Genomic DNA, 25,652 nt, shown 5'->3' on the forward strand with positions numbered 1-25,652 from the left:
CAGGCGTATGACAGGGGGCTTAACTGTCTTTAATATGACTAGGCTGAAGACTCAGAGAAGCCAGGCAGACTTTCCAATAGATGTGGCTTGCTATTCCTGAGGGATCTGAGTGTTTTTGTGCCTGAAACACAAAAGGTTAGCTTGCAGGTGCAGCAAGTAGTTAATGCAAATAGAATTTTAGCTTTTATCACAGAATCCCTAGAGTGCATAAAGAAGCTATTCAACTCATTGGGTCTGCACCAACCTCATGAAGGGTATCCCACCCAGACCCAGTCCCCCTCCTTATCCTAGGACCACCCATTGATCATGGCTAATCTACTTAAACTGCACACCTTTGGACTGTGGATGGAAGGAAACTAGAGCATGCAGTAGAAACTTACACAAACATGGGGAAAATGTACAATCTCCACATAAACTGGAATCAGCCCCAAGGCTGAAATTAAACTCAGGTCCCTGGTGCTGTGAGGCTGCGGTATGAACCACTGAGCCATTGGACCACAATGGGGTAGTTTAGGTGGAGTGGTTTGAGTTGATAAATAGAGAAATCTTGTTACAACACTATAGGATATTGCTGAGACCACAGAGTACTGTTTACAGTTTTCATCTCTATATTTCAGAAAGGGTACACTGGCATTGGTGACAGTTCAAAAAGGTTCATTAGGCTGATTCTTGGGACGAAGATGTGGTCAAGTGGTCAGCAGCAGAAATGCTTACATGAAGGATTAAGAGCAACAATCAAGCATGCTGGGAAATTTAGTCAAGCAAGTTTAATCTCTGGCCTCAGTTAAAATTCCAGCTAGGACATGTGACCTACAGTTTTCTCTGGTGACCAAAATGACGGACAGGTCAAGGAGGTGGGATGAGGTTAGTAGGTAGGAGATGGGGGATATTCCGCTTGGGAACCCTGCAGCCTAACAGTATCAATGTGGACTTCTCGAGCTTCAAAATCTCCCCCTCCCCCACCGCATCCCTAAACCAGCCCAGTTCGTCCCCTCCCCCCACTGCACCACACCACCAGCCCAGCTCTTCCCCGCCACCCACTGCATCCCAAAACCAGTCCAACCTGTCTCTGCCTCCCTAACCTGTTCTTCCTCTCTCCCACCCCAAGCCGCACCCCCATCTCCTACCTACTAACCTCATCCCACCTCCTTGACCTGTCCGTCTTCCCTGGACTGACCTATCCCCTCCCTACCTCCCCACCTATACTCTCTCCACTTATCTTCTTTTCTCTCCATCTTCGGTCCACCTCCCCCTCTCTCCCTATTTATTCCAGAACCCTCACTCCATCCCCCTCTCTGATGAAGGGTCTAGGCCCGAAGCGTCAGCTTTTGTGCTCCTGAGATGCTGCTTGGCTTGCTGTGTTCATCCAGCCTCACATCTTATTATCTTGGATTCTCCAGCATCTGCAGTTCCCATTATCTCAATACTGCATCCCTTGCTGTTTGTTGTGTACATTAATGATCCAGACATGCATGTAGGAGTAAAAACAAAAACAAAATTGCTGGAGAGGCTCAGCAGGTCTGGCAGCATCTGTGAAGGAAAACACAGAGTTAACGTTTCGGGTCCGAGTTTCGGGTACTTTGAGTTCTGAGGAAGGATCACTGGTCCTGAAATGTTAACTGTTTTTTCCTTCACAGATGCTGCCAGATCTGCTGAGCCTCTCCAGCAATTTTGTTTTTGTTCCTGATCGACAGCTTCTGCAGTCATTTTGGTTTTTATTATGAATGTAGGAGCAATGATCAGGAAGTTCGTCAGGGGTGTCAGGGTCAGGGATGTCTACAATTGGCTGCAGAACATTCTGAAAGGGGATGGCGAACAGCCAGTTGTCGTGGTGCATATACGCACCAACGATATAGGCAGAAAACGGGATGAGGTCCTACAAGCAGAATTTAGGGAGTTAGGAGCCAAGTTAAAAAGTAGGACCTCAAAGATAGTAATCTCAGGATTGCTACCAGTGCCACGTGCTGGTCAGTGCAGAAATGAAAGAATAGCTAGGATGAATGCGTGGCTTGAGAGATGGTGTAGGAGGGAGGGGTTCAGATTTTTGGGACATTGGAACCAGTTCTGGGGAAGGTGGGACTATTTCAAATTGGACGGTCTACACCTGAACCGGACTGGAACCAATGTCCTTGGGGGTGCTTTTGCTAATGCTGTGGGGGAGAGTTTAAACTAATGTGGCAGGGGGATGGGAACCAAATATTGGACAGAAAAGTGGTGGAAATGAAAGCCTGTAGGGAACTAGAGTCAGTGTGACTAAAGTGAATAGTAGTCAGGGTGCAGATGATGAACACAAGGGACAGGTGGTCTGAGCTGCATTTGTTTTAACGTGAGAAGTGTAGTAGATAAGGCAGATGAACTTAGGGCTTGGATTGGTACCTGGTGGTACGATGTTATTGCTATTACTGAGACTTGGTTGAGGGAAGGGCATGATTGGCAACTAGCCAGGATATCGATGCTTCAGGCGGGATAGAGAGGGAGGTAAAAGGGGTGGAGGAGTTGTAGTAATGGTCAAAGACAATATCACAGCAGTACTGAAGGAGGGCCCCATGGAGGACTCAAGCAGTGAGGCAATATGGGTAGAACTCAGAAATAGGAAGGATGCAGTAACAATGTTGGGGTTGTACTACAGGCCTCCCAACAGCGAGCGTGAAATAGAGGTACAAATATGTAAACAGATAATGGAAAGGTGTAGGAGAAACAGGGTGGTGGTGATGGGAAATTTTAATTTTCCCAACATTGACTGGGATTCACTTAGTGTTAGGGGTCAAGACGGAGCAGAATTTGTAAGGTGTGTCCAGGAGGGTTTTCTAGAGCAGTATCTATGTAGTCCAACTCAGGAAGGGGCCATACTGGACCTGGTGCTGGGGAATGAACCCGTCCAGGTGGTTGATATTACAGTAGGGGACTACTTTGGAAATAGCGACCACAATTCTGTAAGTTTTATGATACTCATGGACAAGGATAGGAGTGGTCCTAAAGGAAGAGTACTAAACTGGGGGAAGGCCGACTATACCAAGATTCAGCAGGATCTGAGGAATGTAGATTGGGAGAAACTGTTTGAAGGTAAATCCATATTTGATATGTGGGAGGCTTTTAAGGAGAGGTTGATTAGCGTGCAGGAGGGACATGTTCCTGTGAAAATTAGGAATAGAAAAGGCAAGATGAGGGAACCATGGATGATAGGTGAAATTGTGAGACTAGCCAAGAGCAAAAAGGAAGCATACATGAGGTCTAGGCGACTGAAGACAGATGAAGCTTTGCAAGAACATCGGGAATGTAAAGCGAATCTGAAATGAGGCATTAAGAGGGCTAAGAGAGGACATGAGGTATTGCTGGCAAACATGGTTAAGGAAAATCCCAAAGCCTTTTATTCATATATAAAGAGCAAGAGGGTATCTAGAGAAAGGATTGGCCCACTTAAGGACAAAGAAGGAAAGATATGCGCTGATTCAGAGAAAATGGGTGACATTCTTAACGAGTACTTTGCATCAGTAGTCACCAAGGAGAGGGACATGACGGATGTTGAGGTTAGGGATAGATGTTTGTTTACTCTAGGTCAAGTTGAGATAAGGAAGGAGGAAGTGTTAGGTATCCTAAAAGACATTAAGGTGGACAAGTCCCCAGGTCCGGATGGGAGCTATCCCACGTTATTGAGGGAAGCGAGAGAGGAAATAGCCGGGGCCTTAACAGATATCTTTGCAGTGTCCTTAGACATTGGTGAGGTCCCAGAGGACTGGAGACTTGCTAATGTTGTCCCCTTGTTTAAGAAGGGCAGCAAGGACAATCCAGGTAATTATTGACCGGTGAGCCTGATGTCAGCGGTAGGGAAGCTATTGAAGAAGATACTGAGGGATAGGATCTATTCCCATTTGGAAGAAAATGGGCTTATCAGTGATAGGCAACATGGTTTTGTGCAGGGAAGGTCATGTCTTACCAACTTAATAGAATTCTTTGAGGACGCGACAAAGTTAATTGATGAGGGAAAGGCTGTAGATGTCATATACATGGACTTCAGTAAGGCTTTTGATAAGGTTCCCCATGGCAGGCTGATGGAGAAAGTGAAGTCACATGGGGTCCAGGATGTGCTAGCTAGATGGATAAAAAACTGGCTAGGCAACAGGAGACAGACAGTAGTAGTAGAAGGGAGTTTTTTAAATTGGAGACCTGTGACCAGTGGTGTTCCACAGGGATCTGTGCTGGGACCACTGTTGTTTGTGATATATGTAAATAATCAGGAGGAAGGTGTGGGTGGTCTGATCAGCAAGTTTGCAGATGACACTAAGATTGGTGGAGTAGCTGATAGTGAAGGGGACTGTCAGAGATTACAGCAGAATATAGATAGACTGGAGAGTTGGACAGATAAATGGCAGATGGAATTCAATCCAGGCAAATGCGAGGTGATGCATTTTGGAAGATCAAATTCAAGGGCGAACTATACAGTAAATGGAAAAGTCCTGGGGAAAATTGATGAACAGAGAGATCTGGGTGTTCATGTCCATTGTTCCCTGAAGGTGACAACGCAGGTCAACAGGGTGGTCAAAAAGGCATATGGCATGCTTTCCTTCATTGGGCGGGGTATTGAGTACAAGAGTTGGCAGGTCATGTTGCAGTTGTATAGGACTTTGGTTCGGCCACATTTGGAGTACTGTGTGCAGTTCTGGTCGCCACATTACCAAAAGGATGTGGATGCTTTGGAGAGGGTGCAGAGGAAGTTCACCAGGATGTTGCCTGGTATGGAGGGTGCTAGCTATGAAGAGAGGTTGAGTAGATTAGGATTATTTTCATTAGAAAATCAGAGATTGAGGGGGTCCTGATTGAGGTCTACAAAATCATGAGGGGTATAGACAGGGTGGATAGCAAGAAGCTTTTTCCCCCAGAGTGGGGGATTCAATTACTCGAGGTCATGAGTTCAAAGTGAGAGGAGGAAAGTTAAGGGAGATATGCATGGAAAGTTCTTTACACAGAGGGTGGTGGGTGCCTGGAATGCGTTGCCAGCGGAGGTGGTAGACGCAGACACGTTAGCATCTTTTAAGATATATTTGGACAGGTACATGGATGGGCAGGGAGCAAATGGACACAGACCGTTAGAAAATAGTTGACAGGTTAGACAGAGGATCTTGATTGGCGCAGGCTTGGAGGGCTGAAGGGCCTGTTCCTGTGCTGTAGGTTTCTATGTTCTATGTTCTATGATGCAGAAACTAGTGGTGTGGTAAATCTAGAGGAGGAAAACCTTAGACTGCAGGATGATATAGATAGGCTCGTCAGATGGACTGAGTACTGTGAACTTAATCCTGAAAAGTGCACATTCTCCAGTGCAGTGTGGTGACCAGAGCTGCACACAGTTCTCTGGCCGGGGCCTCACCAAAGTTTTGTACTCCGAAGTAACCTCCCTACTCTTATGCCACTGCTGAAAAAGGCAAGAGCCCCTGCTTAACCACCCCGTTATCCTGTACTGGTATCTTCAGGCAACTTTGGCCAAGGGCAGGCGAAAGGGATTTGTTTAATTTGGTGTCACATTCAGCACAACATTGTGAGCTAAAATGCCCATTCCTGTGCTGTATCCACCCCAAGATCTCTCTGTTCCTCACACTTTTTAGGATTAAGTTCCATCTGCCATTGATCTGCCCATCTGCCTGTATCTTTCAGTAATCTAAGACTTTCATCCTCACTATTAACCATGTGACCTGTTTTTGCATCATCCGCAAATTTACTTATCATCGCTCTCCACATTGTTATAGGAACAGAAGCAGGCCATTCAGCCACTTGAGCCTGTTATGTCATTCAATGAGATCACGTCTGATCTGTGGCCCAAATCCATATACTGTCTTTGGCCTATATCCCTTAATACCTTTGCTTAAAAAAAATCTATCTCAGGTTTAAAACTGACTACTGATCTAGCATTCACTGTCTTTTGGGGAAAATAGTTCCATACATCTACTACTCCCTGTGTGTGGAAATACTTCACACTGTCTATCGTGAATAGTCTGTGAATAATTTTTAGACAATGCCCACTATGCCCAGAACCTCTGGCCAGTGGAAATAGTTTATTTCAATAGTTCAAGATCACATCTAAACTGACCACAAAACTCCTATGATCACTGAGCATCAGAGTAGCAAACAAACTCACGCCAAACCTATGCCAACTGTTAACCCAAAACAAAGACCCTCTACCCACCATGGACAGAACCAATGTTATATACAAGATTCCCTGCAAAGACTGCGACAGACATTACATTGGACAGACAGGAAGGAATCACAACACAGTAAAATTAAAACAGTCAAACCTGGCCCTAACCAGACTTTCTGAATAACCGATATCAGATTTTTTGAATGACTGATACCTGACAAGTTTAAAGTTTAAACAAAACAATTAATAATTGTACATGAACATCAACTAGCAACAAAAAGACACAACCAATACTCATAATTTCCATCCACACAGATAAAGAAAATGGCCAATTCGATTGGGACAACACCAAGATCCTGGAACAGGCGATGCAGAGACAAGCACGGGAATTCCTAGAGGCCTGGTTCTCCACTAAGAAAGTCATCAATAAACACATAGACCCCATACACACTCCATTGCAAAGGAAAACTAGAAGTGAGGTAATCCAGCTCAACAGGCACCAGAGTTTAAATAACAGACGGGAAAACACAACAGCACTTTCTCGGAGGCTGCACTGATGATGTAACCCAGTAGGGTAATGAAATGTCTGCAGAACGACAAACCAGCTCAGTGAATCAACCAACCACAACATCCACAACGCAAGTTACAAATCTATTCTAAAACCTTACAGTTTATTTACTCTGTATTTTCCTGTTAGTATCTCGAAAACTTGAATTACTTCATCCCGTTACCTTCTAAGTTCTAGAGAAAACAGGCCTAAATTTGTATAAGATATCCTCATAACAACTCCTGAAGTGCAGATACTATTCTTATATTATCCTGTCATATTCCCTCCAAGGCCTTAATTTGTGGTGCACAAATCTGCTCACAGTGCTCCAAATGGGATCTAAACAGGGTTTTGTCTAGCTGCAGCATAGCATGTGCATCCTTATACTTCTAACTTCTGGTTATCTATATCACAAACAATAAGGGATTCAGCACTGATGCCTGTGGTATGTCCCTGGACACGGTCCTCCAGTCAGACAAACAGTTTTTGACCATGACAGTCTGTCTCCTACCTGTTATGACAAGGTAACAAACAGCCAAATCACACCAACTTCCCTATCCCTGTAATCACAACACAGTAAAATTACAATACTCAAAATTGACCCTAATCAGACTTTCTGAATAACCGATACCAGCTTTTTTGAATGACTGATCCCTTACAAGTTTAAAGCTTAAACAAAACAATTAATAATTTATTATTAATACATTAGCTTTAGCAGAGCAAAGTTAAACAACAGGGTAATCTAATTAATGTCTCTGATTTAAATCCAATCTTCTTTAATTCTAGCCCCTACTCTCACAAAGATAGACAGACACACAGTTAAGAGATAAATCAAAAGAAAAATAAGAGATAGACTGGCTAGTTCACTTCTACTGTCACGTGTACCTAGGTACAGCGAAAAGTGTTGTTTTGCGTGCAGTACAGGCAGATCACACCATACAAAGTGCACAGGCATAATACAGCAGAGCGATAAACACAGTGTTATGGCTACAGAAAAAGTGCACAAAGGGTGGGATCAACATTAAATTTTAATTTTGAAATGTTCATTCAAAAGTCTAATAATTGCACAGAAGAAGCTTTTGTTGAATCTGTTGGTTTGTGTGTTTAAGCTTTTGTATCTGCTGCCCGATGAAAAATTGGGAGGGACTTTTGATTATGTTCGCTGCCTTTCCAAGGCAATGAGAAGTCAATGAATGGAAGATTGGCTTGCGTGATGGACTGGGCTGTGTTCACAATTCTCAGTAGTTTCTTAGGGTCCTGGGCAGGGCAGTTGCAATACCAAGCTGTGATGCATCTCAATAGAATACTTTCAATGGTGGATCTATAAAAATTGGTAAGAATCATTATGGATGTGCTGAATTTCCTTAGCCTCCTGAGGAAGTAGAGGCGTTATTGTACTTTCTTGACAGACACATTCAATGTGGGTGGACCAGGAAAGATTGCTGGTGATCGTCACTCCTAACAACTTGACGCTTTTGATCATCTCCACCTCAACTCCTAATGTAAATAGGGGTATGCCCTCCCCCTTGTTTCCTGAAGTCAATGATAAGCTCTTTAGTTTTGCTTTCATTGAGGGAGAGATTGTTATCTTTACACCACGTCACGAAGCAGCAATTTCTTTCCACTATTCTGTCTCATCATTATTTGAAATCTGGTCAACAGCGGTGGTATCATCAGCAAACTGGTAGATGGATTTGGGATGAAATTTGGCCACACAGTCATGAATGTACAGGGAGTATGGTAAGGGGCTGAGTATGCAGTATTGCAGTTTCCCAGTGTCAAAGACTGACATGGAGGAAGTATTGTTGCCTATTTTCACTGATTGCAATCTGTTGGACCGGAAGTCAAGAATCCAGTTGCAGAAGGTGGAGCAGAGGCCTAAGTCTTAGAGTTTCAAGATTAGTTTGGTTGGAATTATAATGTTGAAAATGGAGCTGTGGTCAACAAGTAGGAATCTGACCTAGGCTATCCTTGTGTTGCAGATATTCCAAGAATGAGTGTCAGGCCAGTGATATAGCACCTGCCATTGACCTGTTGCAACAGTAGACAAATTGCAAGGAATCAAGGCAGGTTGGAAGACTAGGTAATGACTTGATAATGAGCTATGGCTAGCCTCTCAAAGCACTTCATAATTATAGAGGTCAGAGCCATCGAATGGTAGTCACTGAAGCACGCTGCATGTGTTTTCTTTGGTACCAGGATGATGGTGGCCATCTTGAAGCAGGTGGGGACTTCCACGATGCATAGAATCACAGCTGTATCACAGGCATATGGTTTCTGAACATATGGTCAATGCAAACAGCTTCCAGCAAGCTGAGGAATATTAACTATAAAATGAGGGAGAACAAAGTCAGAAAGACCAACTTACATGCTGTGCAGACCTTCTCTTACTAGACTTCTACTATCTTCTGAGCTTCACTCCTATTCTTTCATACTTTGACCCTATCCTTCAGAGTTTTTATCTTTTTAAAACCCTTTCCCAATTGACAATTTCCCAACAGCATTATATGTATTCTATAAAATTTCAAGGGCCTGCTATTTAAAAATGCGAGCGCATATTTGTAACCAGAGTTAATTAGTGTAATCTTATGTCAAGTATCCGGCTTGAGTCTGGATGCCCAAAGGTAAAATCTTTATCACCAGCATTGGCTGTAGGATCAGGCTCTAGTTTCGAATTGAAGTTTTTGGCTAAATCTCAGTTTGTTTGTTGTAGTGGTGTACAAAAAGCAACAGTTACCTTGCTAAAAAACACAACTCTTAAACTGTGTCACTGGACTGAAAACTGGTGCCAATTCAACCAGTTGAGATTTGTGCTCTGCTTCTCATTTGGAAGTGTAATTCCACTGTGCTTACACTGGGCCATGAATCTGGTGTCATCACAACAATCAGCAGTAATACAGTTGGTGTGGTTGGCTCTCAAATTAGCATTCACCTGCCACTCTGTGGTTAATAATTAAGGGCCATTTAAAGTAGTTCCAGTCCAATTGATTGCTATAATATGCTCCTGAAGTGATACCCGAATGGATGCATGTGAAACGCTCAATTTTTTCAGTCTTATGTCAGGATAGTTTTAGAGGCTGGACTAAAGGCTGCTGACATTTTTTTAAGGAAACCTTCATTATCATAAACCTCTAATTATAATCAGGTCTATTCCACAGGGGCCTGACTAGAAGTGAGTCGATCCAATCATTCACCATGACGTGGAGATGCCAAAGTTGGAGGGCAAAGTCAGAAGTCATAGGGCACCAGGTTATAATCCAACAGGTTTATTTGAAATCACAAGTTTTCAGAGCACTGCTGTTTCATTAGGTGAAGTGGAGGGAAGCATACAGGCACAGAATTTTTATGCAGTGAAAAAAATGGTAAAATAATCCAGGCAACTAAGAGTGTCAAAAGATAAATACAAATGGTGTGAGTGGAGTATCGACAGGCTGAATAACAAACTTTGCAGGTGATCAAAAGTGTCAAATGGTGTGACTAAAGTGTCACCAGTTGAATAGCAAGTGAAGGGGTGACCTATGATCCGACTGATAATTACAAAAGGGGAGCAGACATTCATATGTGGATGAAGGCTGTACTCTGCCAGTCATTTTTACAAGTAAAAGTGTCACGTCTTCAGATGATGGAGTGACAATGTCTCTTCAGGCTTCACCTTTCATAAGAGATGGTAATGTTCTTATGTGGCACGCTTGCTACTGAGATGGCCTCCAAATGCCTGGACGGACACTCGGTGTTGCTGATATTATGTCTTGATAACGCAGAATTTATTTTTTATTCACACATGGCATGTGGACATCACTGATTGGTCAGCATTTATTGCCTGTTCCTTTGTTTCCCTTGAGAAGGTGGTGGGAAGCTGCCTTCTTGAATTGCTGCAGTCTATATACTGTAGGTTAATCTACAGTGCCAGTAGGGAGGGAGTTCCAGGATTTTGACCCAACAGCAGTGAAGGAATGGCGATATATTTCTAAGTTAGGATGATGAGTGGTTTGGACCGGAACTTGCAGGTGGTGGTGATCCAATATATGTTGCCTTTGTCCTTCTGGATGGAAGTGGTCATTGTTTGGAAGGAGCTATCCAAGGATTTGGTGAATTTCTGCAGTGCATCTTGTGGATAGTATACACTGCTGCAACTGAGCGTTGGTGTTAGAGGGAGTGGATACTCGTAGATGTGGTTTTGCTTTGTCCTAGGTGGTGTTAAGCTTCTCGAGTGTCATTGGAGCTGTACCCATCCAGACAAGAGTAGTCCATCACACACCTGACTTGAGCCTTGTAGATGGTGGATAGGTTTTGGGGAGTAAGGTGGTGAGTTACCTAGCCACAGTATTCCTAACCTCTGACCTTCTTTTGTAGCCACTGCATTTATGTGGCAAGTCCAATTGAATTTCTGATCATTGGTAAGCCCCAAAGATGTTGATAGTGGGGGATTCAGTGTTGTAACACCATTGAATGTTAAGGAGAGGTGGTTAGGTCTTCTTTTATTGGAGATGGTCATTGCCTGACATTTGTGTGTTGCAACTGTTACTTCCCACTTTTTAGCCCAAGCCTGGATATTGTCCAGGTCTTGTTGCATTTGAACATGGGCTGCTTCAATATCTGAGGTGTCATGAATGGTGCTGAGCATTATCCAATCATCGGCAAATGTCCCCTCTTCTGACCTTATGATGGAAAGAAAGTCATTGATGAATCAGCTGAAGATAATTATGTCTAGGACACTACCCTGAGGAGCTTCTGAGATATGTTCAGGAGCTGAGATGACTGGCCTCCAACTACTACAACCATCCGCCTACATTTCGGGTATGATTTCAATCAGCAGAGAGTTTGCCTCTCATACCCATTGATTCCAGTTTTGCTAGGGCTCCTTGATGTTATACTTGGTTGATTGTGGCCTGGATGTCAAGGGCTGACAGTCTCACCTCATTTCTTTGTTTCTGGGTAATTTCAGGCCACTTGTGGCAAGTAGGGTAGGCAAATCCAGCAAATCACTGCATGTAGATTGATACCAGGTTTCAGGGTTCCTAGAAATTAATTCCCTTCATTTTAGCAGGCAGTTGGAAAATACCAGAAGCTTTGCACCAAGCTGATTTCCCAAGGAGGCAAGGAGTCATTGATGATATCTGTCTCACCAGCACAGCAGTCAGAGGTTTTTTTCATACTGCACTGACATACAGATGTGTTCAATCAATGCATTCTGCAGGTCTATGCAAAGTGCCTGAAAGGCTGCCATGCTATATATCATCAGTCATCCTCAGTTGCCACAGATGCCTACAGGTGTGGAACACACTGCATTGATGGCTGCTTGGTGACAAAGCCTTGGAGAAGTGTTTCCAAATTAAAGTACTGAGATGGAATTTGAGTGGTGTTATACACTGCAACCAGGACCATAAGTGAGCAGACAACTGGTCTTCAGGTGCATGGATCGACTAGGTCAATCTTTTCAATACACACTGGCTATCTGTTGCTCCTTGAAATTAGAATTGCACATCGACAGGGTGGCAAAGAAGGCATTTGACACACCTCCCTACATTAGTAATAACAGTGAGTATAGGAGTTGGGATGTCATGCTGCAGCTATACAGGTCCTTGATGAGGCCACATTTGGAGTGTTGCATCCCTGCATCCAATTCTGGTTGCCCTTCTATAAAAAGGATGTTGTTAAACTTGAGGCACAGTAAAGATCTATAAGGACATTGCGGGGACTGGTGGGTTTGAGCCATAGGGAGACGATAAATAGGCTGAGGGGTGATCTTATAGAGGTTTATAAAGTCATGAAGGACACGGATAGGGTGAATAGCCAATGTCTTTTTCCTAGGCTGGGGAGTCCAAAACTAGAGTATATAAGTTTAAGATAAGAGGGGAAAGATCTAAAAAGGACCTGTGGGGTAACTGTTTCACACAGGGGTAGTGCGTGTCTAGAATGAGTTGCCGCAGGAAGTGGTGGAGGCGAGTATAATTGCAACATTTAAAAGGCTGGATATACGAACAGGAAGGGTTTAAGAGGGATATGGGCCAAATGCTGGCAAATGGGACTAGGTAGGCTTGATGTGGATGAGTGGACCAAAGGGTCTATGCTTGTGCTGTATGACTTTAAGACCTTATAATCTGGTCCTTCAGAGAGGAGAAACCTTTTCAGAGGAGGATTCAAGGCAGCCCAGTCTCTAATGATGAAGCGGAGGTTGAGCCATGGCAGGTGGTCGCAGGGATATTATGACAACTGTGAGACATGGGGAGCTATCGTGATTAATAGATCGATGTAATCCCACAATTCATCACTGATCTAATGAACTTTCAAGGTGAATGGACTGAGATAAAAGAACATTGCTGGCAGATGTGACTCGGTGTCTTAATCTTACACTTTCAACATGCAGTCACAATTTCCCCTCCAATGCAAGAAAGCCTTCAAAGTCACATTCTTAAAATAAAACAAAGAACTGTGGCTGCTGGAGATTTGAAACATACAACTGAAATTGCTGGGGAAACTCAGCTGGTTTGACATTGTCTGTGGAGAGGAATAAGAGTTTACACGTTTCAAGTCCAGTGACCCTTCTTCTGATGTTTTTAAGAAGAATCACTGGTCTTGAAATGTTAATTCTGTTTTCTCTCTACAGATACTACCATACTTTTTTTTAGTTTCTCCAGAAACTCCTATTTTTGTGTGGAAGGTTCATCCTTGACAGATTGCCAAGCATCCTCCCTTCCCTGATCCTATGTACACGCTATCAAAATATAAAACTACTCCCTTTTCACCACTCCAGAAACTTCCTCTTATTTCACTCTGACTGACGACTGACTTCCTGACAGCCAGCTGAAGCATCTTCTCCTGGATGTAAATCATAGTCATAGAAATGTTCAGCATAGAAACAAACCCATGGAATCCACAGAATCCTTGCAGTGTGGAAGCAATTCAACACCAACCCTCTGAAGAGCATCCCACCCACCCCTTACCACTGTAAAGTGGCAATCTCCATGGCTAAGCCACCTAGCCTGCACATCCCTGGACACAATGCTCCATTTAGCATGGCTAATCCAACTAACCTTCACATCTTTGGACTGTGGGAGGAAACTGGAGCACCTGGAGGAAACTCACACAATGGGAAGAATGTGCAAACTCCACACAGACAGTTACCCGAAGCTGGGATTGAAACCAGGTTGCTGGTGCAGTAAGGCAGCATGCCGCCCCTTTGGTCCAACTCGTCAATGTTGACCGGATATCCTAAATTAATCTAATTCCGTTTGCCAGCAATTAGCCCATATCCCTCTAAACCCATCTGATTAATGTAACCAGCCAGATGCCTTTTAAATGTTGTAACTGTGCCTGCCTCCACCACCTCCTCTGGCAGCTCTTTCCATATACATACTGCCCTCTGCGTGATAAGTTGCCCCTTAGGCCACTTTCAAATCTTTCCTCTCTCACCTTAAACTTATGTCCCCTAGTTCTGAATTGTCTTACCCTGGGGAAAAGACCTTGGTTATTCAGCCTATCTATGCCCTTCATGATTTTATAAAACTCTATGGGTCGCCCCTCAGCCTCTGGTGCTCCATGAAAAATAGCTCCAGCCTGTTCAGCTTTCTCCCTGTAGCTCAGGCACTTCCTGGGTAGCAGGTGAAAGCTTGCAAGATGTTAACATAAGACCATATGGTGTCTCCATCTATGTCCTCCTGCCATCTGCTAGAGCAATGCTTGTGGTTTGTGTTAATTAATGTTGTGTCTCTATGAACTCCAGATGGTTCAAGTTCATTAGTAGAAAGGAGAAATTAATTAATGTTTTAATAAGATAGATGTGTAGGGATTTGGGATTAATGCAGTGCCATAATTTAATTTTATTTGTCTTCTGGAATTCTAAATGTACAGCTACTTTTTCAAAAGCAGTTTAAAGTAGACATGTTGAATATTATGATCCCTTAAAAACTGAATTTTCATAGTATTAACTGTATGGCTTGAGATTTCCTTTGGAAGTTATTACAGCAGTAATTAACTTTCCAAAATTCTAGGAGACGTGAACAAAGGGAAGAGTTATGAAAAGCATGGAGGTCACAATGCCCATCGAATTAGCAGCCGGGGTTCCTGAATCTTGCCATCCTTATCTATCAGCCTCCCATGAGCATGCTGCTCCCGAAATCTGATCAACAGGCATTTAAAAGACTCCCACATGTCAGATTTGGATTTCCCTCAAATAGCTGCCCAGAATCTAATTTCTCCCATTCCTATCTAATTCCGTTGTAAAAGTCTTCCAGTTTAGCACTTCCACCTGAGGACCAGTCTTATTCTTATCCAAAACAACCTTAAAACTTACAGACTTATGATCACTGCTTCCAAAATACTCCCCACTGAAACTTTGATTGCCTGGACAGGCCTTTTGCAAAATGCAAACTCTAATATTGCCCCTTCCTAATTTGGGCTATCTACATATTGCTTCAAGAAACACTCCTGGAAGCTCCTAAAAAAATTCTGCCCCATCTAAGCCTTGGAACTAAGGAAGTCAAAGTCAATATTGGGGCAAGTTAAAATTGTGTACAACAACTATACCATTATTCTTAGATCTTTCCATAAGTTGCTTCATATTTGTTTATGATCTCCCGCTGCCTATTGGGAACCTATAGGGTCAAGAAAAAACCCTCACCTAAAACCCTGGAATTTTCCAATCTCCAAAATACTGGGCAAAGCTCTGGACTCAGGCTGCAGCAAATATATAACATAGCCAGCAGAATGGAGATTTCTGTCTGGGACGATGGCTCGGCCTGGAATTCCAATTTACACATCACAAGAAAAGAACAATCAATTGACATTAACGAGACCCGGGCCCAAGAGTGCTTTTACACCTTGGGTTACAAAGCACAGACAGTATGGGGTCTACAGAGAGAACGAACTTCAACTTCAATCGAAATCCATTCACAGAGATACTGGGCATTCAACATTAATTGAAATCGGGTGCGGGTATAGTTGCAACATTTAAAACACATTTAGATAAGTACTTGAATGAGAAAGGTTTGGAGAGATATGAGCCAGGTGCAGGCAGGTGGGACTACTTTAGTTTGGGATTATGTTCAGCATGGACTGGTTGGATCGAAGGGTCTGCTTCTGTGCTGTGTGACTCTGACTCATACACTCCAGTAGAAAAATGTTCCTGCCTGTCCAGCCTCTCATTATAACTCAAACCTTCCATTCCCGTCAACATCCTGGTAAATTTCTTCTGAACTCTCTCCAGCTTAATAATATTTTTGCACTGTTTGGTCACTTCTTAGAAAACATAAACTCCCAGCTGTTCACACAGTCGCTCAAGTTTTAGATTTTTTCAGCCAGCTCCTAGAATTACAATAAAGATACAAATTAGCTATACTCCAGTTGAATAGCGGAATAGGTTTGAATGACTGAGGTTTTTGCTTCTGCTTCTGCTTCAATGTGCTGGAATTTCCTTCCTAACCGTCTCCATCTCACCTGTTCCTTTCAAATGCTTCTTCAAATCCACCTTGTTGACCAGGCCTCATAATGTGTCAAAGGCGCTTTTGCTTGACCTAAAAATAAGAAAGCACATCAATATCCTGGACATTTTTTCTGGCGTGTATCCCGAAACTCAGGATTTATGTGCGGTGGGATTAGACAGCCATGGCTGATAAAGGAAGTCAGGAAATATATCAAAGAAAAAGAGACAGCCTATAAAGTGGCCAAGAGCACTGGGAAATCAGAAGATTGGGAAGGCTACAAAAACAGGCAGAGGGTAACAAAGAGAGCAATAAGGAAGGAGAAGATGAATTATGAAGGTAGGCGAGCTAGTAATACATAAGAAACAAACGAGAGGCAAAAGTAGATATTGGGCCGCTCCAAATTGATGCTGGAAGGCTAGTGATGGGAGATAAGGAAATAGCTGAAGAACTTAGTAAGTACTTTGTGTCAGTCTTCACAGTGGAAGACATGAGTAGTGTGCCAACAATTAGGGAGAGCCAGGGGGCAGAGTTGAGTACGGTAGGCATGACAAAACAGAAAGTGCTAGAAAAGCTAAAGGGTCTAAAAATTGATAAATCTCCTGGCCCCGATGGGCTACATCCTAGAGTTCTGAGGGAGGTGGCTGAGGAAATAGCGGAGGCTTTGGTCGTGATCTTTCAAGTCACTGGAGTCAGGGAAAGTCCCAGATGATTGGAAAATTGCTGTTGTAATTCCCTTGTTTAAGAAAGGATCAAGGTAAAAGATGGAAAATTATAGGCCGATTAGCCTAACCTCGGTAGTTGGTAAAATTCTAGAATCCATTGTCAAGGATGAGATTTCTAAATTCCTGGAAGTGCAGGGTCAGATTAAAACAAGTCAGCATGGATTTCCCAGCACTATTCTCGACAGGGCCCTCAACTAGGTCTGAGTTATCTCCTGCACTTTCACACTCACCCCCTCTCTTCCCTCCCGCAACAGTAATAGGGTTCCCCTTGTCCTTACCTACAATGCCACCACATCCAGAAGATCATCAGCTCACTACTTCCAGTAAGAGGCCACCAGCAGACACATAGTCCCCTCCCCTCCCCTCCCTTGTCTGCCTTCTGCAGGAACCGTTCCTTCCGGGACACGCTGTTCCATTCTTTCGTCACTCCCAACACACCCCCAGAGCCTTGTTGCAGTGAAACTAAGCACAGGCTAGAAAACAACACCTCATTTTCCACTTAGGGAATCTGCAGCCCTCCAGGCCCAATATTGAGTTCAATAATTTTAGAGCCCAACTCTCACATGTCCTAGCCCCCAACCTGTCGCACCAGGCCTCAAATAGTCTGCTGCCACACACTACCTATTGTTAACCATTAACGGTCTCCATTAACAGCTGTTAACCCTCCCAGTCAGGTTGTTATCCAATCCTTAGTCTGTCCAACTGTTCTTCTCTCTCTTTGGGCTGTATCTCCACCCATCTTTGATGCCTTACCCCCTTCCTCAACCCTATCCTCTGCAATATAAACCGACATTTTCCAAGATGACTTTCCACATCAAGCAGATGTTCACTTACACATCCGCCAATGTAGTATTACACATCCACCAATGTCGTATACTGCATCTGCTGTACCCGGTGTGGCTTCCTCTACACTGGGGAAACCAAGCGGAGTCTTGGGGACCGCTTTGCAGAACACCTTCGCTCGGTTCGCAATAAACAACTGCACCTCCCAGTCACGAACCATTTCAACTCCCCCTCCCATTCCTCAGACGACATTTCCATCCTGGGCCTCCTGCAGTGCTATAATGATGCCACCTGTAGGTTGCAGGAACAGCAACTCATATTCTGCTTGGGAACGCTGCAGCCCAATAGTATCAATGTGGATTTCACCAGCTTCAAAATCTCCCCTCCCCCACTGCATCCCTAAACCAGCCCAGCTCATCCCCGCCTGCCTAACCTGTTCTTCCTCTCACCTATCCCCTCCTCCCACCTCAAGCTGCACCTCCATTTCCTACCCACTAACCTCATCCCACCCCCTTGACCTGTCCATCCTCCCCTGACTGACCTATCCCCTCCCTACCTCCCCACCCATACTCTCCTCTCTCCATCTTCGGTCTGCCTCCCCCTCTCTCCCTATTTATTTCAGAATCCTCTCCCCCTCCCCCTCTCTGATGAAGGATCTAGGCCCGAAATGTCAGCTTTTGTGTTCCTAAGATGCTGCTTGGCCTGCTGTGTTCATCCAGCTCCACACTTCGTTATTTCATTTTCCTCGCCACCATCAGTTTTGAGGAAGCGTCACTGGACCCGAAACGTTAACTCAGCATCTGAAGAGAAAACAATCAGACCTGCTGAGCTTTACAAGCAATTTCTGTTTTTGTTTCTGATCGCTTCACGGCTGTTTGTTAATGCATACGTGCACCATTTCTCCATGGTGTCTGCAAATGCAGCCTAAAAATATTCAGGGACTCTGCTGCCACTGCCTTTGACACAAGAAAGTTCTAAAGACTCATGAATGAGAAAAAAATGTTCTCCTCATCTCTGTCATAAACCGGCAATCCCTTAATTCTAGATTCTTCAACAAAGAGAAGGATTCTCTCCAAATGCACTGAACCTTCACGGTTTCAAGTTCTGTGATAGATCAATGCCTTTTCAGGAAGGGGTTCCAAAGACTCAGTGAGACTAAAGAAACTGTCTGCTTTGTTTTGCAAGGGTGATGGATCCCGTATTGCACACACCTATTTATCTATTTATCTTAAAAATGTGCTGTTTTTTCAATGGTTTTGATTTCCATTGATTTTGATTCACGTTTACAATGTCTCACACATACAGTTGAGTATTCTTTCACCAATACGTTTTCAGGAAGTTCTACAAACTCATGACGGAGAGAGAAATATTTCACCCCATCTCTGCATTAAATACGCGAGACTGGCTTTTGAAACAGCGACTCTGTTCTCGCACAAGGGGATAAATCACCTCCATTTCCATTCTATCAACAATCTTCAAAATCTTATATTTTTTCAGGATTCATGATTTAGACAAATGTTCTCCTTATTTTGATTTGTATTTACAATGCTTCAACAATTCAAAGACTTCACTTCGACTGTCTTTTTAGGAAGGCAGTTCCAAAGACTCAGCGAGAGAAAAAAAAATCCTCTGCTTTGTTTTGAAAGGGCGATGAATCCCTTATTGCCCAGAACCCATGAAATAACTTATCCCAAAACGGTGTTTTTTCGCCACTCTCTACCAGATCTAGCTGTCCCACGATACCAGGTTATAGTTCGACAGGTTTATTTGAAACCACAACCTCCTGGAGTGCTGCTCCTTCTGCCGACGTCTCTGGGACCTTGTAATTTAAAAAAAAACTGGTGTCATAGTGGGGAAGATCTCCAAAAAGATCGCACATATTGACAGGCACTCCACCTGACGATTCAACAGCGCTTCCAAAGCTTGTGATTTCAAATGAACCTGTTGGACTATACCAGCGTCGTATCACTTCTGACTCTGTGCACCCAGTCCGACCACAACATTGATCTACTTGAGCTGCGAATTCTGTGTTTCCAACACTTCCAAGGGGGGAGAAGCTGCACTCTAATGTTACAGATCTCAACGCCATTTTAAAGATCATAAGTCACACAACACCAGGTTATAGTCGAGAGATAGTGGGAACTGCCGATGCTGGAGAATTTAAGATAACAAGGTGTAGTGCTGGATGAACACAGCAGGCCAAGCTCCAGACCCGAAACGTAGCTTTCCTGCTTGGCCTGCTGTGTACATCCGGCTCTACACCCTGTTATCTCAGGTTATAGTCCAACAGGTTTATTTGAAACCATAAGCTTTTGAAGCGCTGCTTCGTCAGGTGAAGCTCCGAGAGCTTGTGATTCAAATAAACCTGTTAGACTACTATTTGGTGTCGTGTAACTTCTGACCTTGTCCAACACCAGCACGTTCAAATCACGGCCATATTAAAGAGTCGATAGAGCAGCTTGTGGCACATGGCAACAGTCCTACCTCTAAGGCAGGAGGTCCGGCTTCAAGACTACCTGTTCCAGAAATGTGGTATAATATCTCTGAAAGTGTTGATTTGAAGCTAAAACAGCAACAGCACGGACTAACCGACAATAACACAGGTGATTCTACCCAGCAATCGGAGAGCACAATCACCGTGGTAACTTCTCCTTCGTTAGACCAGCTTCCGCCTCTTTGCGTCCACCTCCTTTACTGGCTCCGAAACCTGCTTCCGTTTCCGACCCCCTGGCCCGTGATTGCTCGCCCAAGGAACGTGTGTCGGTATTGTCTGTCAGTCGCTTTACTGTTTCCGTCTCTCAGAGACACAAACTACCATGGAGCCCGTCTACCGAGAGGATAAACCCAACCCGATGGGAACTGCCAATATATTCTCCAAAGTCTTTTTCTGGTAAGCGTGCTTCGACAACTTCTTTAGTGATGATATTTATCGCTTTTTCTATTTTCGAGTCATTCAAGATTAACTATCTGTTTGCTTATCTGTGTAGCCTTTAATAATTTTTCATTACCAAAGGCATTCAGCCCTCCGAGCCCTCTGCTTTTACGGGTTTTTATTAGTTCAGTGACAAGCCTTAGATCGTAACTGTTGTAAATTGAGAAAATGTTAGCTGGTTTCCACTATTCCTACAGTCCCAGATCGGTTTTATTTTCAGGTGTTCTGTTGAAAATCCTCAGTTTTTAAAAAAAAAATTAACTAAGTGCTAATGATAAACTTTGAGATTAACATTAAGTGCCGGTGATGAGGTGCAGTAGCTTTCCCAGCGCTCTGCCTTTGTAGACAATAGAACTGGCATTACAGTTCCTGTTTGCCGCAATTCGTAGGGTTAAAGTTTAAAATCTGCTTTCAATTACTTATTTAAACCTGTGAGACAGTAAACAGCAAAACGCAATGTTTTTGCCAGGGCCCTTGATACTGCTAGAGTAGCTGTGATTGTTCTTGGCGCAGCAATTTATTTGTTAAAGTGTTTGAAATAATGAAGGGATTTGATTGAGTGAGCAGAAAAACTATTTCAAAGAAGGATGTAAACAGAGGACGTAGATTTAAGGCAATTTAACAAAAGAATCAGAGAGGAGTTGAAGTTTTTATTTCTGGCCATGCTTAAAAAAGGTGGCGGAAGCAGATTCAGTGGTGACTTAAATATTTGAATATCCACGTCAAAGAAAGCTTGTAGGTCTTTGGAGAACAAGCCATCTCATGGGAAGAATTGATAGTTTTTTCAAAGTATGGACACAGGCATGAGAAACAGTTAAATTTGAGTCTGGTGTATGATTGATGTCTTTCTATGTTGTACATTTCTAAATCTCCTCCTATTTTCACAATACTAAATAAGCAGTTTTATTACTGCTTCCTCATGGTATAGATATTGAAACTGACAGGAAACCGATCTTCCTGATCTACTTCAACATAATTTTCTTACACAAACCACCACAACCGTTGATATCCTTGCGTCTTTAGTAACTTAGATAACAAGATGTAGAGCTGGATGGAACACAGCAGGCCAAGCAGCATCGTAGGAGCGGGAAAGCTGACGTTTCAGGTCTGCACCCTTCTTCATTTCTGAAGAAGGGTCTAGGTCCGAAACGTCAGCTTTCCTGCTCCGATGATGCTGCTTGGCCTGCTGAGTTCAATCGGCTCTGCGTCTTGTTATCTCTCATTCTCCAGCATCTGCAGTTCCTACTATCTCTGAAACATCTGTAGTATCTTAGAAGTTTACATTGTTTAGTTTATAACTTTATTTTTCCACTCCTTTATGGGGGATGTGACTCATGATAGAAATTTGTTTTGTTTTATTTATTCACTTGTTTTATTTATTCATTTATGGTATGTGGATAGTGCTAGTTGGCCTGCATTTATTGTCTATCACTAGTTGCCCTTGAAGGTGGTGATGAGCTGCCTTCTTGAACTGTTTTGATCCATCGACAGTGAAGGAACGTTAATGTGTTTACAAGTCAAGATGGTGAGTGGCTTGGAGGAGATCTCACGGGCGGTGTCTTTTATAATAGCTAATTTGAAAAATACAAATCAAGATTTTCAGGAATAAAAAAAATTGTGCTTAACCTGCCCTTAATATACATTCTTGCACATTTTGCATGAGCACAGTATCATGGAGTCCAGTTCTATGGAGTAGAACTGCAGAAGACTAGTTCCTGTTAAAAATTGATTGTTTGCTAAAGTTTAAGTTTTCATATTTAGCGTCTGACTTAAACTTTAATTTGTAGTGTTTTACATGTTGCTAGTCAACAGTAATAAAAAGAAATGCTGAAAATAATCAGCTCTGGCAGCATCTAAGGGGAGGGGGAGAAAGGTAATGTTTTAGGTCCGTGACCTTTCATTCTTAACTTTGTTTTTCTCTCTACAAATACTGTTAGATCTTCTAAGTATTTCAGGCACCTTCTGTTTATATTTCTGATTTCCAATACTTCCAGAAATTAATGTTAAACCAGAAGCCTACTATTATCTGTTGCACAATTTGGTAAGGCCACGTTTATCTGTACTGTAACAGTAGAGGCAAACATCACCTCTGCATGTACTGTTGTAATCCATGTCTTTTGAATGCAATTAACTGAAAACCCTGACACATTGGCTTGATATCAAAGTTCAAGTTGCCCGCCAGCCTGTACAATTGTAAGTTCTTGTCCCTCGTCGAGCTAAGCTTTTTTGACACTCTGGAAAATTGCTTTTTGTTTGGTAAAATTATTAAAAGAAAATATTTTGCATTACACATTTAAGAAAAAAGAAATGTCTTAAGCCAAATTTAAACAACAATGCTCTGATTCACTGCCTATGAACTAAACTATTGAGGCTGAGGGGATTTCCTGCATAAAACCTTAATATGCTGATTGAAAAGCATAATTCAATATGTTAACAGCTGATAGCTTTTAATTTTCATGGTTTCATTCATTATAGATTATAGCTTTGTGTGCCAGTTTGAATGGAGAATGGAATGTTCGAGATGAGAAGTGTGAGTTCACTTTCTAGGCCAGTTCCTGATTAACCTTTAAAGAAAAAAAGTTCATCAGATGCTGTATTGTGGCTGAGTATGTGTGCATAACTCATTTTTGACATATTTCCTGTGGGATGCAGGTGTTAAGGTGATTATTTAACATTTACTTGTTCAAGCTAACCACCTAACTATCTGTGGGGATTGACTCAGATCTTTGGAATTTCTGCTGGTAGGCCTGTGGACGCTTGTGGCACAGGGTGGTGTCCCTCCTTCTAAGTCAGGAGATCTGGGTTCAAGTCTCATCTGCTGCAGAGGTGTGTAATAATATTTTTGAGCAGGTTGATGAAAAATATTTACGGCTTGTGTGGTGCAGCGATGGTGTCCCTGTCTCTGGGTCAGTAAACCTGGATTCAAGTTCCACCTGTTCCAGAAGTGCATAATAACATCTCTAAACAGGTCACTGGTAGGGTTTATGTACAGGTCCCCCCACAGTAACCACGTGGCACCAGGGAAGAAATAATTTTCAAAAGTAATTATCATGGGATTTTAACCCTAAATGTCGACTGGAAAAATCAGATGGGAAAATTTAGTCTAGAGGAATTGAAAATTTTAATGGACAATTTCTTAACATTTAATGGCACCAACCAGAGAACAGACTATCTCCCAGGAACTGCTGATGCTGGAGAATCTGAGATAACATTGTGGAGAGCTGGATGAACACAGCAGGCTAGGCAGCGTCAGAGGAGCAGGAAAGCTGACGTTTTGGCTGTGGACCCTTCAGAAATGGGGGATGGAAGAGGATTCTGAAATAAGAGAAGTGGGGAGGGGAGGCGATGATGGAAGGTGGAATACAGGAGCAGATTGGCGGAGAGAATACGGACAGGTTAAGGAGGTGGGGATGGAGCCAGTAAAAGTGAGTGTAGGTAAGGAGCTGGGATGGGGCTTGGTCAGTTGAGGGAAGATGGACAGGTCAAGGATGTGGGGATGAGGCTAGTAGATAGGAGGTGGGGGTGGGTGTTGGTCAGTGAGGTGGGAGGAGTGGATAGGTAATAGAAGAGATGGACGGATCAAAGAAACAGGGATGAGCTGGGCTGGTTTTGAGATGACGTCAAGGGTGGGGAGATTTTGAAGCTTGTGAAGTCCACATTGTGAGACCATTTGGCTGCAGGGTTCCTAAGCAAAATATGACGTGCTGTTCCTGTAGCCTTCAGATGGAATCGTTGTAGCGCTGGAGGAGGCCCAGGATGGACATGCCTCCCAAGGAGTGGGAGGCGGAATTAAAGTGGTTCATGATCGGGAGTTGCAGTCGTTTGTCGTAAACCGAGTGTAGGTGTTCCACAGAGTGACCTTCAAGCCTCTGCTTGGTTTTCCCAATGAAGAGGCCACATTGGAAGCAGCAGATACAATGTACCACATTAGCAGATGTGCAGGTGAACATCTGTTTGATGTGGAACGTTTTCTTAGGACTTGGGATGGAATGAGGGGGGAGGTGTAGGGGCAGACGTAGCTTTTGCCTTCAACCACAGGAAGTGTGCCGGGGTGGTGGGGCTAGTGGGGAGTGTGGAGTGGACGAGGGAGTCACAGAGAGCGCGGTCCCTCTGGAAGGCAGATAAGGGTGGGGAGGGAAAAGTGTCCTTGGTAGTGGGGTCAGATTGCAGGTGGTGGAAGTGAAAGAGAATGATACGTTGAATCTGGAGGTTGGTGGGGTGATAGGTGAGGATGACGGGGTATTCTGTCTTTGTTGTCATTGCAGGGAGGGAGTGTGAGGGATGAGTTGCAGGAAATGTGAAAGATGCGGCCGAGGTCATTTTCAACGACTGTGGAGAGTAAGTTGTGGTCCTTGAACAATGAGGACATCTGGAATGTCCGAGAGTGGAATACCTCAACTTGGGAGCAGATGTGGCAGACGTGAATGAATTGGGAAAGGGGGATGGCAATTTTGCAGGAAGGCGGGTGAGAGGACATGTATTCTAGGCAACCTTGGGAGTTGGTTAGCTTGAAATGGATATGTTTCCAGGTGGCTGCAAGAGGTGGAAATAGAGAGGTCCAGGAAGGAGAGAGAGAGGTATTGGAGATGGTCCAGGTGAACTTACGATTGGGATGAAAGGTGTTAATGACGTGGATGAACTGTTTGAGCTCCTTGTGGAGCATGAGGCGGTGCTGATACAGTCATCGATATAACGGAGCAAGAGGTGAGTGATGGGGCCAGTGTAGCTGCGGAAGAGGGACTGTTCCACGTATCCTACAAAGAGGCAGACAAAGCTTGGGCCCATGCAAGGACCCATGGCCACCCACTTTGTCTGTGGGAAGTCTGGACCATCTCCAATGCCTCTCTCCTTCCAGGACACCTCTGTTTCTATCTCTGGCAATCACCTGGAAACTGATATCTATTTCAAGCCTACCAACACCCACAGCTACTGAGAATACACCTCATCTCACGCACCTTCCTGCAAGAATGCCATCGCCGAATCCCAATTCATTTGCCTCTGCCACATCAACTCACAAGATGAATTCCACTCCCGGACATCCCAGATGTCCTTGTTTTTTAAGGACCTCACCTTAACCTCCACTGGGATCGAAAACTCGCTCGACTGCATCTCTTGTTTC

The 25,652-nt window shown here is 43.6% G+C and overlaps 2 protein-coding genes across 8 annotated transcripts in view; one reads left to right on the plus strand and one right to left on the minus strand.

Annotated features, from left to right (window-relative positions):
* LOC125453633 (claudin-10-like) overlaps positions 1–20,472 on the minus strand; it is a 193,080-nt gene extending 172,608 nt beyond the window's left edge. Inside the window, exons 1-3 of one of the 4 annotated variants that reach the window (XR_007247801.2) lie at positions 20,086–20,472; positions 16,110–16,186; positions 1,709–9,001 (exon numbers count right to left, since the gene is read on the minus strand). Coding sequence is in view for 2 of the 4 variants with exons in the window: in XM_059646523.1 (XP_059502506.1) it covers positions 16,110–16,159 (50 nt within the window). In the remaining 2 variants the exon portion in view is untranslated. Of the gene's footprint in view, positions 1–1,708; positions 9,002–11,338; positions 15,978–16,109; positions 16,187–20,085 lie in introns of those variants that run through there. The other 3 variants (XR_007247800.2, XM_059646523.1, XM_059646524.1) reach the window with 3 other exon arrangements.
* abcc4 (ATP-binding cassette, sub-family C (CFTR/MRP), member 4) overlaps positions 20,295–25,652 on the plus strand; it is a 492,919-nt gene continuing 487,561 nt past the window's right edge. For 2 of the 4 annotated variants that reach the window (XR_007247792.2, XM_048533434.2), the window contains exon 1: positions 20,298–20,491. Coding sequence is in view for 3 of the 4 variants with exons in the window: in XM_048533434.2 (XP_048389391.1) it covers positions 20,418–20,491 (74 nt within the window). In the remaining variant the exon portion in view is untranslated. Of the gene's footprint in view, positions 20,492–25,652 lie in introns of all 4 variants that reach the window. The other 2 variants (XM_048533436.2, XM_048533433.2) reach the window with 2 other exon arrangements.

Source organism: Stegostoma tigrinum, chromosome 6, assembly GCF_030684315.1.
Source record: "Stegostoma tigrinum isolate sSteTig4 chromosome 6, sSteTig4.hap1, whole genome shotgun sequence".
Taxonomy (NCBI): Eukaryota; Metazoa; Chordata; class Chondrichthyes; order Orectolobiformes; family Stegostomatidae; genus Stegostoma; species Stegostoma tigrinum.